The sequence below is a fragment of the Nycticebus coucang genome, chromosome 7, assembly GCF_027406575.1.
Source record: "Nycticebus coucang isolate mNycCou1 chromosome 7, mNycCou1.pri, whole genome shotgun sequence".
Lineage (NCBI taxonomy): Eukaryota > Metazoa > Chordata > Mammalia > Primates > Lorisidae > Nycticebus > Nycticebus coucang.
In genome coordinates, this window is record NC_069786.1 from 100,505,781 (window position 1) to 100,523,442 (window position 17,662).

General features: G+C 38.3%; 1 protein-coding gene across 8 annotated transcripts in view; it reads left to right on the top strand.

Annotated features, from left to right (window-relative positions):
- The window catches only part of NBEAL1 (neurobeachin like 1), a 226,669-nt gene that overhangs the window by 73,373 nt on the left and 135,634 nt on the right, over nt 1-17,662 (top strand). For 6 of the 8 annotated variants that reach the window (XM_053596936.1, XM_053596939.1, XM_053596934.1 and 3 more), the window contains 2 exons: nt 11,495-11,581; nt 15,493-15,576. In XM_053596936.1, coding sequence (XP_053452911.1) covers nt 11,495-11,581; nt 15,493-15,576 — 171 coding nt within the window. The remainder of the gene's footprint in view (nt 1-11,494; nt 11,582-15,492; nt 15,577-17,662) is intronic. The other 2 variants (XM_053596938.1, XM_053596937.1) reach the window with 1 other exon arrangement.

The following is a 17,662-nucleotide window of genomic DNA, read 5'->3' on the forward strand; positions in this document are numbered from 1 at the left end:
CCTCCAGCATATGGAGCCGTTGCCCTACTCCTTTGAATGAGGAGGTGGTGGGTTTATTGCCTTGTGGTCTGAGAAGATACAAAGTGTAATTTCTATTCTTTTAATTTTGCTGAGGTTTGATTTGTATCCTAGGATATGGTCAATTTTGGAGTATGTACCATGTGCTGATGAGAAAAATGTATATTCCTTAGCTTTGGGATGGTGTGTTCTGTGTATGTCTGTTAATCTCATTTGTTCTAGGGTCACATTCAAGTCCTTTGTACTTTGTTTAGTTTCTGTTTAGAGGATCTTTCCAGTTCTGTCAGAGGCTTGTTAGAATCCCTGACCATTGTGGTGTAATGAGGTATCATATTAATTGCTCAGGCCCATGAAGGTCTGTTTCATAAATCTGAGGGCATTTGAGTTAGGTGCATAAGTATTTAAAATTGAAATATCTTCTTGTTGCATTGTTCCACTGACTAGGATAAAATGTACATCTTTGTCTTTCTTGAGTTACTTTCATTTAAAAATTTTTTTTTCCCCAAATCATAGCATGACTTGAGTTGCTTTTAATCTGCTTGTATCTGAAAAGAAGATTGGAACCTCTCCTTTCTTCTTATTTCCATTTGCTTGAAATACTGGTTTCCATCCTTTAACCCTGAGACTTCATTTGTCCTTCAAGGCTAGGTGTGTCTCCTGGAGACAGCATATAGATGGCTTGTGGGTTATTTTTTTTTTTTTGAGACAGAGTCTCACTTATTAGCCCTTGGTAGAGTGCCGTGGTGTCACAGCTCACAGCAACCTCCAAATCCTTGGGCTTAAGCCTCTTGCCTCAGCCTTCCAAGTAGCTGGGACTCCAGGCGCCCTCCCCAATGCCTGGCTATTTCTTTGTCGCAATTTGGCTGGGACTGGGTTTGAACCCACCACCCTCGGTATATGGGGCTGGCACCTTACCTACTGAACCACAGGCGCTGCCCTGGCTTGTGTTTTTTTAATCTGGCCAGCCAGCCTGTGCCTCTTTAGTGATGATATTTATTGAGAGAATTGATCAGTGTGGTGGAGTTTTATTCACCCTTTTTTCCTGAAAGTACATTGTGTAGTTTTATCCTTTGGGCCACTATGGAAGCTGTTTTGACCTTTAGCTTCTGGGTGTCTACTTTGCTGATGGTCCCTTGTGGTGGTCAGTGTTAAGAATAGGTCTAAGTATTTCCTGTAGAGCTGGTCTTGTTGTGGCAAATTTCCTCAGTGCTTACATATCCAGGAAAGATTCAATTTCTCCATCAATTTTGAAGCTCAGTTTATCAGAATTCTGGGCTGAAAATTGTTTTGTTTAAGAATGTTGAAGGTTGGGTGGTGCCTGTAGCTCAAAGAAGTAGGGCAACAGCCCCATATGCTGGAGGAGGTGTGTTCAAGCCCAGCCCTGGCCAAAAACTGCAAAAAAAGAAAAAAGACTGTTGAAGGTGGATGACCATGTTCTTCTGGCTTGGAATGTTTCAGTTGAAAAGTCTGCTGTCATCCTAATGTCTTTGCTTCTGTATATCAGTTGGTACTTACTCTTGGCTGCTTGCAGAATTTTTTCTTTCATCTTGACTTTGGAGAGGTTCATTACAATGTGTCTTGGAGTGGCTCTATTTGAGTTAAGATGATCTGGGGTTCAATCTTCTTCTGAAAGGAGTGTGTTGGGGACTTTAGTAAAACTTGGGAAGTTTCCTTTATGATGGTCTCCAGTAGGGCTTCCATTTGTTGGGACAATCTTCCCCTTCAGTAATCCCTACTATTCGTATATTTGAATGCTTCATTGATTTTCATAGTTCTTTAAGTGCCTGTTCTGCTTTCTCTCTCTTCTTTTCTGCCTCTTTAACTCCGTGGGTTAACTAAACAACTTGATTGTCTAGCTCTGAGGTTCTTTCTTCTCCACGGTCTAACCTAATTTTGATACTTTCTACTGCATTTTAACATTCCCTTATTGTCTCCTTCATTTCCTTAAGCTCTGATTCTACGTATCTCTCGTCTGATTTTGGTTTTTCTTTCCATTTTCTTGTTTATTCCTTTTATTGTCTTTATCATGTATATTTTAAATCCCTTTTTGTCAAGTCTATTTATTCTTTATAGGTGGAATCTTCTGTAGTAGCTGCCTCATGGTCCATTATGGGAGTTGCTTTGTTTTGGTTTTTCATGTGCCTGAATTTTTCTGTTGGTTCCTCCTCATATATTCTTTCTTCTTGTTCACCTCCTTGTCTCATTTTTACTTCTCACTGCCTCCTTTGTTGTTTTTGTTTTTGTTGTTGTTTTTGAGACAGTCTCACTATGTTGCCCTCAGTAGAGTGCTGTAGCATCACAGTTCACAGCAACCTCAAACTCTTGGACTCAAGTGATTCTCTTGTCTCAGCCGCCAGAGAGCTGGGACTACAGGTGCTCACTACAATGCCCAGCTATTTTTTGTTGTGTTTGTCATTGTAGTTTAGCTGGCTTGTCCGGGTTTGAACCCACCAGCCTTTGTGTATACCGTGCTGTGGGTGCTGAGCCATGCCTCCTTTGTTTTAAACAGAAGTCCTTGCTCTTGATGACAGTATGTTGCAATGTATTGCCAGGACATGAGGTGGTGCTGTGATTTATTTTTCTTTTCTTTTCTTTTTTTATTGTTGGGGATACATTGAGGGTACAAGAAACCAGGGCACACTGATTGCATTTATTAGGTAAAGTCCCTCTTAACAATTGTGTCTTGACCTGCAAAGGTGTGTCACACACCAAGACCCCACCCCGTCCTTTCTTCCCTCTCTCAGCTCTTCCTTTCCCTCACGCCTCCCTCTGTCTTTCTCTCTCTGCTCTCCCCTTCTCCCCATCCCCACCGTGTCATTAATTGTCCTTAATTGTTCTCATATCAAAATTGAGTACATAGGATTCATACTTCTCCATTCTTGTGATGCTTTACTAAGAATAATGTGTTCCATTTCCATCCAGGTTAATATAAAGGCTATACAGTCTCCATTTTTTAAAATGTCTGAATAGTATTCCATGGTATACATATACCACGGCTTGTTAATCCATTCCTGGGTTGGTGGGCATTTAGGCTGTTTCCAACTTTTGGTTATTGTAAATTGAGCTGCGATAAACAGTCTAGTGCAAGTGTCCTTATGATAAAAGGATTTTTTTTTCTTCTGGGTAGATGCCCAGTAATGGGATTACAGGATCAAATGGGAGGTCTAGCTTGAGTTCTTTGAGATTTCTCCATACTTCCTTCCCAAAAGGTTCTATTAGTTTGCAGTCCCACCAGCAGTGTAAAAATGTTCCCTTCTCTCCCATCCACGCCAGCATCTGCAGTTTTGAGATTTTGTGATGTGGTCCATTCTCACTGGGGTTAGATAGTATTTCAGGGTGTTTTTGATTTGCATTTCTGTAATAATTGAGGATGATGAGCATTTTTTTATGTTTGCTAGCCATTCGTCTATCTTTTTTAGAGAAGCTTCTATTCATGTCTCTTGCCCATTGATATGTGGGATTGTTGGCTTTTTTCATGTGGATTAATTTGTATTCTCTATAGATCCTAGTTATCAAGCGTTTGTCTGATTCAAAACATGCAAATATCCTTTCCCATTGTGTAGGGTGTCTATTTGCTTTGGTTGTTGTCTCCTTAGCTGTACAGAAGCTTTTCAGTTTCATTAAGTCCCATTTGTTTACTTTTGTTGTAGTTGCCACGGCAGTCTTCTTCATGATGTCTTTCCCTGGGCTGATATCTTCCAGTGTTTTTCCTATGCTTTCTTTGAGGATTTTTATTGTTTCTTTCCTTAAATTTAAATCCTTTATCCATCTTGAATCAATTTTATTGTGGGTGGAGAAAGGTGTGGGTCTTTTACATGTGAATATCCAGTTCTCCCAGCATCATTTATAAAATAGGGAGCCTTTCCCCCAATGTATGTTCTTGTTTGGTTTATCGAAAATTAGATGGTTGTAAGATGTTAGTTTCATTTCCTGGTTTTCTATTCAATTCCAAATGTCTATGTCTCTATTTTTGTGCCAATACCATGCTGTCTTGACTACTATGGCCTTGTAGTACAGCCTAAAGTCTGCTATGCTGATGTCCCTGGCTTTGTTTTTATTATTAAGAACTGCCTTAGTCCTATTTGGGTTTTTTTCTGGTTCCATACAAAACACAAAATCATTTTTTCCAAGTCTTGAAAGCATGATGTTGGTATTTTAATAGGGGTGGCATTGAATTGGTAGATTGCTTTGGGAAGTATAGACATTTTAATGATGTTGATTTTTACCAGCCATGAGCATGGTATGTTCTTCCATTTGTTAATATCCTCTGCTAGTTCCTTTCTTAGGGTTTCATAATTTTCTTTATAGAGGTCCTTCACCTCTTTTGTGAGGTATATTCCTAGGTATTTCATTTTCTTTGAAACTGTGGTGAAGGGAGTTGTGTACTTAATTAGCTTCTTGTCTTGGCTGTTCTTGGCATATACAAAGGCTACTGACTTGTAGACATTGATTTTTATATCCTGAGATGTTACTGTATTTTTTGATGACTTCCATCGGTCTTGTGGTTGAGTCTTTGGGGTTCTGTAAGTATAAGATCATATTGTCAGCAAAGAAGGAGAGTTTGACCTCCTCTGCTCCCATTTGGATTCCCTTTATTTCCTTGCCTTGCCTAATTTTATTGGCTAGAACTTCCAGCACTATGTTGAGTAGTAATGGTGACAGAGCACAACCTTGTCTGGTTCCAGTTCTAAGAGGAAAAACTTTTAATTTTACTCTATTCAGTAAAATATTAGCTGTGGGTTTGTCACAGATAGCTTCTATCAGTGTAAGAAATGTGCCACCTATGCCTATACTCTTCAGTGTTCTAATTAGCAAAGGATGCTGGATTTTATTGAATGCCTTTTCTGCATGCATTGAGAGGATCATATGGTCTTTGTTTTTGCTTCTGTTGATACCGTGAATAACGGTTATGGACTTGGCGTATGTTAAACCAGCCTGGCATCCCTGGCATGAAACCTAGTTGATCATGATGTATAACTTTTTTGATGATAAGCCATAATCTATTGGGTAGGATTTTGTTAAGAATTTTTGCATCTATATTCATTAGTGAAATTGGTGTGAAATTCTCTTTTTTATTTGGGTCTTTTCCTGGTTTTGGTATGAGGGTGATGTTTGCTTCGTAGAACATGTTGTGGAAGATTCCTTCCTCCTCAATTTTTTGGAATAATTTCTGCAGTATGGGAATAAGCTCTTCTTTGAAGATTTGATAGAATTCTGGTGTGACGCCATCTTGACCAGGGCATTTTTTTTTGTTGGAAGATTTTTTATTGTTTCTTTGATCTCAGTGCTTGAAATTGTTCTGTTCAGGAGCTCTATTTCTTCCTGGCTAAGTCTAGGGAGAGGGTGTGATTCCAAATATTGATCCATTTCCTTCACATTGTCAAATTTCCATGCATAGAGTTTCTTGTAGTATTGAGAGGTAATGTCTTGGTGTCTGTGACATCAGTTGTTATTTCCCCTTGGTCGTTGCTGATTGAGGTTATTAGAGATTTTACTTTTCTGTTTCTGGTTAGTCTGGCCAAAGGTTTATCTGTTTTATTTATTTTTTCAAAAAACCAACTCCTTGTTTCATTAATTTTCTGAATGATTCTTTTGTTTTTAATTTCATTCATTTCTGATTTAATTTTGGATATTTCTTTTCTTTTGCTGGGTTTAGGCTTAGATTGTTCTTTTTCCAGTTCCATAAGATGGCTTGTAAGTTTGTTGATGCAGCCTCTTTCAGTTTTTCGAATGTAGTCATCTAAAGTGATAAATTTTCCTCTCAGGACTGCTTTTGCAGTTTACCACAGGTCTTCATTGTTGTTATACTCAAGGAAGTTAATGATTTTTAGTAACTTTTTTTTATTTCTTTCTGCACCCAACTGTCATTCAACAGAAGGTTGTTTAATTTCCATGACTTTGTGTAGGGTTGAACGTTTTTGTTGGAGTTGAGTTCCACCTTTAATGACTTGTGGTCTGACAATATACAAAGTGAAATTTCAGTTCTTTTGATGCTGTTGAGGTTTGTTTTGTGTCCTAGGATATGATCAATTTTGAAGAATGTTCCAAGGGGCGATGAGAAGAATGTATATTCTTTATCTTTGGGATAGTGTTGTATATGTGTCTATGAAGCACAGTTGTTCTAGGGTCTCATTTAAGTCCCTTATATCTTTGTTTAATTTCTGTTTAGAGTATCTGTCCAGCTCTGTATGAGGAGTGTTAAAGTCTCCTGTTATTATAGTGTTATAGGACATCATATTGCTCAGACTTAGTATGGTCTGTTTTAAGAATCTGGGAGCATTTAAGTTGAGTGCATAAATATTTAGAATTGAAATATTTCTAGGCTTTGACCAATATGAAGTGCCCATCTTTGTCTTTTTAAATTTAGTTGCTTTAAATCCACATGTATCTGAAAATAAGATTGCATCCCCTCTTTTCCTCTGAATTCCATATGCCAGAAAAATTGTCTTCCAACCATTAACTCGGAGTTTTAATTTGTCTTTTGAAGCTAGGTGTGTTTCCTGCAGACACCCCAATGGTTGGCTTGTGTTTTTTTTTTTTTTTTTGTGGTTTTTGGCCGGGGCTGGGTTTGAACCCGCCACCTCCGGCATATGGGACTGGTGCCCTACTCCTTGAGCCACAGGCGCCGCCCTGGCTTGTGTTTTTTAATCCAGTCAACCAATCTATGCCTCTTCAGTGGGGGGAATTCTAGCCATTAACATTTATTGGGGTAATTGATAAGTGTGGTAGTGTTCTATTCATCTTATTTTGTGAGAGTCCATTGCCTGGTTTTGTCTTTTGCATCATTGTGGAAGTTAAGTTCTGTCCTTTAATTTCTGAGTTCTTACATGGCTGTTGATCCATTGTGATGGTCAGTGTGTAGAACAGGTTAAAGTATTTAATGTAGAGCTGGTCTTGTTGTGGCAAATTTCCTAAGTGTTTGCATATCAGTAAATGATTTGATTTTTCTGTCAATTTTAAAGCTTAGCATAGCAGGATATAGAATTCTGGGCTGGAAATAGTTCTGTTAAGTAGATTAAAGTTAGATGACCATTGTCTTCTTTTTTTTCTTTTTCTTGTATAAAAGGTTTTTATTGGTGAGGGAGGGACGCTGCAGAGCAGCACCAACTAAGAGAGAAAAGGAAAGAGAGGAGAAAGAGAGGGGAGGAGAGAGAGAGAGAGAGAGAGAGCGACCATTGTCTTTTTGTTTGAAAAGTTTCATTAGAGAGGTCTGCAGGCATCCTGATGGATTTGCCCCTGTAGGAGAACTGGCACGTACTCCTGGCATCTTGAACAATCTTTTCTTTTGTCTTGTCTTTGGGTACGTTCATCTCAATGTGTCTTGGAGAAGCTCTGTTAGAGTTGAGGCAACCTGGTGTCTGATATCCCTCTGAAAGGAGTGTGTCAGAATCTTTCATGATATTTGGGAAATTTTCATTTATAATATTCTCTAGTATGGCTTCCATTCCCCTGGGGCATTCTTCTTTCCCTTCTGGGTTTCCTATAAGTTGTATGTTTGAAGGCTTCATGAAGTCCCATATTTCTGGCAATAAACGTTCTGCTTTCTTTTTCTTTTTTTCTGCCTCTTTAACTATCTGATTTATCTCAAGAGCTTTGTCCTCTACCTCTGAGATTCATTCTTTTGCATGGTCTAATCTGTTGTCGATACTTTCTTTTGCATCTGTAAGTTCCCTAATTGACTGCTTCAGTTCCTTCAGCTCTATTATATCCTTTCTATATTCTTCATATCGTTCATCTTTTATTTGATTCTGTTTTTGGATTTCCTTTTGGTTATTTTATACTTTATCAGCAGTTTCCTTTATTGTTTCCATCATTCCCTTAATTGTTTTCATCATCTGTATTTTAAATTCCCTTTTTGTCACTTGTAACATTTCTTTATAGGTGGAATCCTCTGTAGTAGCTACCTCATGGGTTAGGAGGGGGTGGTTGCTCTGGACTGGTTTTTCATGTTGCCAAGATTTTTCTGCTGATTCTTCCTCCTGAGTGTTTTCTTTTCTCTGTTTCCTTTCACTCATTTTCCTTTCACTTCCTCTTGCTCTTTAAGTTACTGTGCCTCTGTCCTAGGGTTTCGATGAGTCCTTTTGGTACAGGACCAGAAGGATGGAAGGTTGAAGAGCAAGAAGGGAAAAAAGAGTATTAAAAAAAGAGAGAGAAGGAAAAGGAAAAAGAGAAAGGAGAGGGGGTGAGTAAAAGGGAATATTGATAAAAGAATTGAGGCACAGAAAGTGGGAGACAGGAGCAATATATTGTACAGTAGGGTACTTTGACCCAACCTTAAAATGCCCAACCTCTGGGGGTGCCTGGTTGGGTGGTTCCCTTGAGGTCAGCAGGTGTTTGCCAGCCTGTTCAGACACAATACCCCATCTCCACGAAATAGAGAGGAATGACAAAAATGCTATCAATCAAACTAAAACAAGCAAACAGAAAACTTTATGGGTAAAATTGGGCGAAAAAAACACATAAGAGGGGTAGAAACACTAGCAAAAATGAAATTCTAATTTTTAACGAAGGCAACTATGGAAAATTATATTTAAACTAGAAAAATGAAGGAAGAAGAAAGAAAATAACTGTAGAGGGAAAATGTTGAAATTAAAAAAAAAAAACAAAACCCAGGAAAAACCAAAACCTAAACAAAGCAGTATGTATATCTTGTTGAATATTGTCTGGGCAGCTCATGATTTTCTGGGGTATGAGATGTTAATCACAATGCTGATATACAGCTATACAAAATGGAGACTGGAGGCCACTGCTGATTTCTCAAACCCTGCAAGTTGGAGAGCCTGAATCTCTCCTCAGCCTCCTTAAAAGGCACTTTAAACTGTCAACCTTGGCTAAGCCAAAGCTTTCCCAGGAAAGCACTTGTCGCTGGCATCACTCCTGAATTGGCTGCCCGCTTACCTAGTGTGCCCAAACCCGTCTCACTCTTTGCCCCTGATGGCCAAGGCTGTAAGGCATCTTAGTCCCCACCTTTAGGCTGCTCAGTCACTAGATTACTGGCCCACCCCATCTTCGCTCTGCAACCCTGAGGGAGGAGCTTGTCATGGCAGTTCTCCCACAGTGGCTCCGCTTGACCCACAGCCAAACACTATTAGCTCCGTCTGGGTCAGTGGCTCAGTCTGGTGCCGTAGACAACACTTAAAGTCCTCTGCACTCTCACCCATGTTTTCCCAAGGTAGTTCATCTGAGTCCCCAAGTCCAGAAAAACAAAACAACTCACAGGCCTTTCCAGTTTGCAATCTCAGTGCTGCTATGCTTACAGTTCCCAGTGGGATTAGACCAAATGAACACATGCAACTAGTTGCCATTTCCTCACTCCTTTTGTCCTCCTCATGTGGTCCAGAAGTCTTTCGCTGACTTCGTGTGTCCCCAAAGGGATATTTCTGGGCAGATCCCACCAGCCAGAGATGCCTGAAGTCTTCTTTCCCCAGTCTCACTGTGCCCAGTTGCAAGCAACCTGTTACTCGGCCGCCATCTTGCTCCTCCCCTGCTGCTGTGATTTTTTTGAAGGAGACAGGATAGCCAGCAACCTCTATGGTCATTATTCCATACTTTTTGGCCTTCAGTGATCACCTGATTGTTTCATCAGCCTTTAGACCTTGTCTGGTTGGGATCTTAAAGCTCACAAGAATCCTTCAGGGCCAGGTCTCACATTGTCCTGAGTCCAGTTCTTACGGTGTGCAGGAATCTCTCGACCTGTCCCAAGAGTGGAGTTCTAATCCCAGCAGGTGGAATTAGATGACTGTGCTTTAGGCATCTGATAACACCTTCTCCCAACCGTCCCACAATGGCAGCCCCCTGGCTGCTGAGACCATCTCAGTATGTCTTGCCTCACCCCCCCACTGATGGCAAGTCTACTTCAACTGGCATTCAAATCTGGTTGCTGTATACTGTTCGAGTCTACCCATTCTTCCGAGCTTTCCACCAAAGACATAGCTTCCCTCAACAATTAAAGCTCCAAAAGACTTCTTCCCATCCAAGGCCTCTGCAGACAGCTGGTGGCAATCATTTGCCTAATTCATCAGATTTCCACCACTCTGGATCATATGCTGTATCCAGCTCACTATGTACTCAGTGTGCACCCTGAGCTATGACTTTGGGTAAGGTCCTCGTGTGTGGTATAGCTGAGTTTTCTTTTTCCCCAGTCATTCTAGGAGAGCTCAGCCGAAGGATCCTCTGGTCTACCATCTTCTCTAGAAGGCTGAATGAATTGATTAATTTTATAGTTGGGATCTAGAACAGCAGCATAGGACAGGGGAGCAGAATAAATATCAGAAACAAAATATATTTGGTTTGAAATTTTGCTTGGGTGCGCACAACTCTCTCCTAAAGAAAGAGCACAGAATTGCTTTTCTTATTTCTTTTTCATCTTCACCATTATACTACATAACCTCAGTATTTAAGACCAAAAACTCAAGCTTATTTTGAAAGTATTAGAATAGGTACATCATGTGTTAAATGATATAAATTACAATGGGTGACTGACTATTCTCCTTTTATGTATAAATATGGTAATAAGTTTTAAATTGCCTAATATGTGTATTGGAAAAAGATTAACTTGAAAATTAGGGTTCATTTTAACAAACTAATGCTCCAAAATTCAAAGAATCACATTGCGATTTGTAGATCTTAAGGATATGTTTTTTTTTTTTTTTTTTTTTTTTGAGGCAGAGTCTCACTCTCACTCTGGTAAGAGTGTGATGAAGTCATCATAGCTCATAGCAATCTCAAACTCGTGGGCTCATGTGATCCTCCTGCCTCAGCCTCCTGAGTGGCTGTGACTACAGGCTCCCACCACAACACCTGGCTACTTTTTTTTAGTAGAAATAGGATCTCCCTTTTGGTCAGGCTGATCTCAAACTCCTGAACTCAGGCAATCCTCCCTCCTCAGTCTGCCAAAGTGCTAGGATTACAGGTGCGAGCCATTGTGTCCAACCAGTATCTTTAGTTCATCTCAATATTAGCCTTCCTTCTTTTCTGGAAGGCATTCTTTGCTGATTCTTTAAGAATTTAGGAGTATTAATCAATTCTAATTATTGCTGTTGTTTCTTATTTTCATAACTTTGAATTCCAAGAAAGAAATTTATTATATACAATAGAACCTTTATAGTTGACCACCTCCCTACATTGACTGCCTCTTAAGTTGGCCTAAGTTTCATAGACCAGATGTGCACCAAATGCACGTTATAAGTATAGCAAGCCTAGTTCTTCACATTGACCTCCGTATGTTGACCAATTTGTTACAGTGCCTTGGGTGGTCAATGTACAGAGGTCTTACTATAATTACATAGTTTATAGACTAATATTAATTCATAATACAAAAAGCAAATAATCTTTGATTTCTACAAGTGTGGTCTATTTCCTGTGTGGATCTTGGATTTATTCTCAAGAGACATGGAAATCCATTTAAGCTTCATTGCTGCTTATAGGTAACAATTTAATGTTCTTTCTCCATTATTCTTGTCTCTGTTTTTAACAGCTATTTTTAAATGCTAACAATAAGGTGGCAGACAAGAACGAGAAAGACCTTGCCAACAAATTACTGACAGAAATGAATGAGGACCAGGTATCTACAAAGCCTGCATCTTGTTTCAGCTGAAGTCCAGAATCAGTCAATGGGAGTAACTGTTCCTGTACTTTTTTTTCTTATATCTTAAAATACGCAAACAGTATCAAATTCTAATATTCACTATTTTTAACCATTATTTACAAATTGAAATAAAAATTGCTTACCTCTTATGGACAAATATCTTCATAGTTGATATAAAGAATTTATAGAATTCCTTCTACATATAATATACATGCACACACAAATATATATATTTAATTTGAAGAGATATAAAGTACAGGAATGGGATCCCAAATATTAATGCTTTCTACCTAATGGTGACTTCATATTTTGGGGGCTTCCTTTTCTAAGCACTGTGATACATTGGGACCTTAGGGCTTTGTTTGTGAATATGTATCGTCATTGTTAGTATCTTGATTCTTTGCTTCTTATTGACAAATAATGATTATAATTCAATGGACAACTTGAATCTTGGAGGAAGGGAAGAAGATGCCAATTGCTTTGAGTGTTAATTTAGCATGAAACTTGACCTTTTTGCATGCTAAAAATTTAACCCTTTATCGATATTATAAAGCAAAAGTATGTAATTTTTTTCTTCTCACAGTATTAGGTAATTTATTTTGAGAAAAACTACATGTAAAAATTATTTTGCCATTTTTCTTTTCCAAAATGTGAGAGAACTCATACAACGTTATCTTCTATTAACGTTGTCTTAATGTCCAGATTCATAAATAAAGCTGTGTGTATAACAAGAAACATTATAATCTATTTTTTTCTATTCTGGGGATATAAAAAATTAATTTACTGAGTACTATTTTAGATTTTTCTGTGTTAATCTTTCTTAAGGCCTACTTATCTAGATTATTAAAACAATTATAATAGTCTCCTAGAGGTTTATGTTACTATATCAAATTGTAGGTGAAACGAAGGTTTTTTTGGCTTCTCTTGGACAAAGTCTAGGACAGATTTCATTTCTATGAAATCCTGCTGTATGCAGAATGTTTAATGCATATTATGTGTATTACATTTGTAATATGTTTGTTCTGTGTAATAATGTTTAACAACATAAACAAAAGCCAGGATTCTAGATTAAATAATTTATGTAAAAGTGGTAGAGCTTGCTGGTGCAGTGGTTCATGCCTGTAATCCTAGCACTCTGGGAGGCCAAGGGAGATGGATTGCTTGAGCTCAGGAGTTCAAGATCATCCTGAGCAAGAGCGAGACCCCATCTCTAAAAATTTTATAGATAGGTGTTGTGGTGTGCACCTGTAATCTCATCTAATTGGGAGGCTCAGGCAAGAGAATCACTTGAGCCCAAGAGTTTGAGGTTGCTATAAGCTATGACTACATGGCTCTCTACTGAGGGTGACAAAGTGAGATTGTCTCCAAAAAAAAAAAAAAAATTAAAAAAAGAAAGAAAAAAAAATGTGGTCGAGCTTGGCTTAATACTACAAGATCTAGTATACAGGGTGGCGCCTGTGGCTCAACGGGTAGGGTGCCGGTCCCATATGCCGGAGGTGGCGGGTTCAAGCCCAGCCCCAGCCAAAAAAAAAAAAAAAAAAAATATTAAAAAAAAAAAGATCTAGTATACAAATCTGTTTTGTTGGGAGAGACTTAAGAAAATGCTATTTGTGGTATGACTATAGTCAGATCATAGTAATATATTTCTAAAAGATTTTGGGGACTGCTTTTACATCTGTTTAGTCCTTACTGTATGCTTTCATGATGTACCAAATCTGATATAACAGTCAAGTTTTATCTTTTAATATATTTTTTATTTTATATTTTTATTATTTTTTGAGACAGAGTTTGTTGCCCTGACTAGCGTGCCATGGCATTAGCCATGGTTGTTCCAAGCAACCTGAAACTCCTGGGCTCAAGTGATCCTCCTGCCTCAGCCTCCGTAGTAGCTGGGCCTACAGCCATGCTCCACCATGCCCAGCTAATTTTTTTCTATTTTCAGTAGAGATGGGGGTCTTGCTCTTTCTCATGAACTCAAGTGATCCTCTTGTCTTCTTAGAGCATTTTCCTATCCTTAGGATTCCAGCTGTGAGCTACTGCACCTGGCCTGTCTTCTAATATTGTTTATCTTAGTTTTGGTTTCCACAATAAATACACTGCTTTGAAATTTAACACATCTCTTTCTTATTATGAAGTATAATAAACATAATTATTAGGTGTTAACTAGTACATGCAGGGTTTCAGAAAATGCAGTGAGAGCTAAAAGCAAAGCCATTCAGGGCCCTAGCCAAGAAACCCTAAGAGAGGTGTTAGCCAAGAAACCTCAGGCCACACTTGGGGAGAAGAGTTTACAGTTCTGATCAGTAAGGTTCCCAGCATGGGCAGAGGATGGAATGGCCTAGTATATAAGCTGGGTTGTGGCCACATTTGTGGAAAGACATGAGTAATATAAAGAAGAGAAAAAAGATAGTAAGAAGCCATGTATGTGTCAGAGCATACTAAAGCTGTGAGATTTCTGTTCCATGAATTGGAATCTAGTATTTGTGATGGGCTGGACTTTCAAAGAGCTCGAGGTGGAAGGAAGTAGGTTCCTCTGGAGGATCCAGGGCAGAATTCCCAGAAGCTTACCTGCAGTGGGAATAGTGAGAATTATTTACAAAAGCCTTTTCTAAGGTTAAGGAGGCCCAGTTTGTCTTGGGAAATCCTTGAGTAAAATCTATTCTCTAGGTTGTAGGTTTTGTGATCTCTTTAAGAAGTTGTTGAGTGAGTTTTACTGCTAGTGGGTAGGCCCCAAGTGGGGTTGGAGAAAGACTATAAGGGGACCAAACACTTAAAAATCACATCCCTTCAAATTGGCTTACAGCAGTAAATAAGGTTAGGTCAGGCAGGATGACAGCTGACTGATCTTTTCTGTTTACTGAGAAAGTATTAGTTAAATACTGTATCTGTTACTGATATTTTTCTGTTAATGTTAGGCCTTTTTTTCAAAAATGAAGCTAGTTTTTATTTTTTCATAAAATTTTTGGCATGAAGACTTGCCTTCTTAAAAACATGAAAATACATATTATGTATTTGCTTCAAATTTCACATTTTATATAAAAACAGATATACCTATTGTAAATGTTTACAAATATGATTAATTGGTATATGCACATACTGTTTCTTTTTCAAGACACAGTGTCACCTGAGTAAAGTGCGATGGCGTTGTCATAGCTCACACAAACCTCAGTCTTTTGGGCTGAGTAGATGGGATTACAGGCACCTGCCACAATGCTTGGCTAGTTTTTCTATTTTTAGAAGAGGTGGGATCTTGCCCAGGCTGGTCTTGAACTTCTGAGTTCAAGCATTCCACCTGCCTCAGCCTCCCAGAGTGCTCACATACTGTTTTAGTATTAACACAACGTTTGGAAACCAGTGAAACAATATTATTTTAGCTATCTTTTTTTTTTTTTTTTGGCCGGGGCTAGGTTTGAACCCGCCACCTCCGGCATATGGGACTGGTGCCCTACTCCTTGAGCCACAGGCGCCGCCCTATTTTAGCTATCTTATACATGCAAATGGAATTTAAACCTAGAAGTTCAAGTGTATTTTTGAAGCGAAATTAAAACATGGTAGAATTGCTAATGATAGTCTTCCCTCCCTTCCTCTTGAGATTGTCCAATATGTTTTAAAAGCATGTATTAAGCTTGGTGTTTTCTTCTGAAAACATTATTATGTAATGAGTGAATATCATCTTAACCATTCTTGACAACATATACCTTATTTTCTGTTAAGTAGGTAACTTTTCTTACAGGTTATAGTATTTCAGAAATTTATTTCAGTGAAAGAGGAATGTAATGCATGTTAAATAATTATTTTTTTCAGGTTTACAGGACAAAGGTTTCCAAACTAAATAAAAATCTTGAACGTATTTGTTAATTTCTTGTTTTTTTCCCTTCCTCTGGTAGGCATTTCAGGGCCAGTTGGATTGTTTGGCTGTATCAACCATTCAGGCTTTGACGGCAGTAATGAACAAGTCTCCAGCTGCTAAGGTGAAAAAGATTCTCCCAGTTTTAAAATTTTGTTTTAGATATATTAGTTTTCACTATACAAATTCTGAAGTAGGCTTGGTGCCCATACATAGCACAGTGGTTACGGCACCAGCCATATACACCCAGGCTGGCGGGTTCGAACTTGGCCCGGGCCAGCTAAACAACAATGACAACTGCAACAACAACAACAAAAAAAACTAACTAGGCATTGTGAGAGGCGCCTGTAGTCCCAGCTACTTGGGAGGCTAAGGCAAGAGAATCACTTAAGCCCAAGAGTTTGAGGTTGCTGTGAGCTGTGATGCCACTGTACTCTATGGAGGGCAACATAGTGAGACTTTGTCTCAAAAAAAAAGAAAAGAAAAGAAAAGAAATTCTGAAGTAATATATGAAAGTACATACATAATACTTACGTTTTAACACCTGAAATGAAGTAGTTCACAAAATATCTCAGCATAAGAATGAGTATATTATTGTTTGCTTCTGCTGCTGCTAATTTTAAAGAAATCTCTGTGGGCACTGCTTTAGGATCTTAAAAACATTTGATGATTAAACTGCAAATTAATAGACATTTATAATGTTGATCGAAGAGTGCGACAACAGTACTGATGTTGAAATGCCGAAAAGATCATTTTAAGTGATTCTATGGTTAGTAAGTTTAAGGAATTCAGTTTTATATCATCGTTTTTCTTCATTAACAAAATCAATAGTTTATGAATGCATAGAATATGAACATTTTTCACCTGTGTATAGTCTGTCACTCTGGGACTTGTTTTTCCAGGTGCGTGACCATGGGAATTTTGCTTTTCTGTTTGTAGTCACTACCCGGCAGGGTTTTCTTCTATCCCTTCTCATTCACCACTACTGACGATTCTTCTGTCCTGCTATGCTGGTAGTGACCTTGTATGTGTATGCTGATAGTTAGCTTACTGACTACTTGTCAGGATAAGTGAGATCTTTTGTGTAAAGTGGTAAGTGTAGTGCCAGGCAGATGATAAGTGCTTAATAAATGTCAGTGACTATTATTATTACCTTTTATCTGCCACATCTAATATACTTCATGCCTTGCCTTTCTGGTTCCAGAAAAGAATTTTTTATTACCGCTTTATGCTTTTATTTGCCAGGTCTAATATACTTCATGCATTGCCTTTCTGGTATGAGAAATAAATTAATTCCTCCCTGTTCCTTGAGCCATACCTTCAGTTGTATTTTTTAGTTTCCATAGGTTTGTGTTAGGAGACCCTAACTTTTGCTTGAAAAATATTCAATAGGAACCTCATAATTAGGTTCCTATTGAACAAGTTTTTCAGCTTTTACAGTCTGGCTTATGACTTTAACCTCCATTTAATAATAGTTTCTGTAAGGAGGAAATCATTTTAACATTTAAGTAATTGATTCTTGAGTATAATAGATTACTTGTAGTGTATTCTGAAATTCAAACCTAAAAGATGTTCAACTCTTTTTTGTTGTTGTTTGTTTTTGAGACAGAGTCTAACTTTTTTGCCCTCCGTAGAGTGCTGTGGCGTCATAGCTCACAGCAACCTCAAACTCTTGGGCTTAAGCAATTCTCTTACCTCAGCCTCCCAAGTAGCTGGGGCTACAGGTGCCTGCCACAACACCTGCCTAGTTTTTTTATTGTTGTTGTAGTTGTCATTGTTTGGCAGGCCTGGGCTGGGTTCAAACCCACAAGCCCTGGTGCATGTAGTTGGCGCCCTGGCTGCTGAGCTACAGGCACCAAGCTGATGTTCAATCCTTTTTAAAAGATAATTCTTTTGACTATTTAATGTCTTGCATGGTTTAAAATTCAAAAGGTTATATAACAAAAATACCTTAAAAAAAAGGATTTCCTTGATATCCTTGACCCATATTCAATTATTCTCCTCCACAAGAACTAACCAATCTTCTGTATTATTTATTTATTTATTTATTTATTTATTTATTTATTTATTTATTTATTTATTTATTTATTTATTTATTTTGAGACAAAGGCTCACTGGGTAGAGTGCCCAGGCATCATCATAGCTCACGGTAACCTCAAACTCTTAGGCTCAAGAGATTCTTTTCCCTCTTACCTCAGCTTCCCAAATAG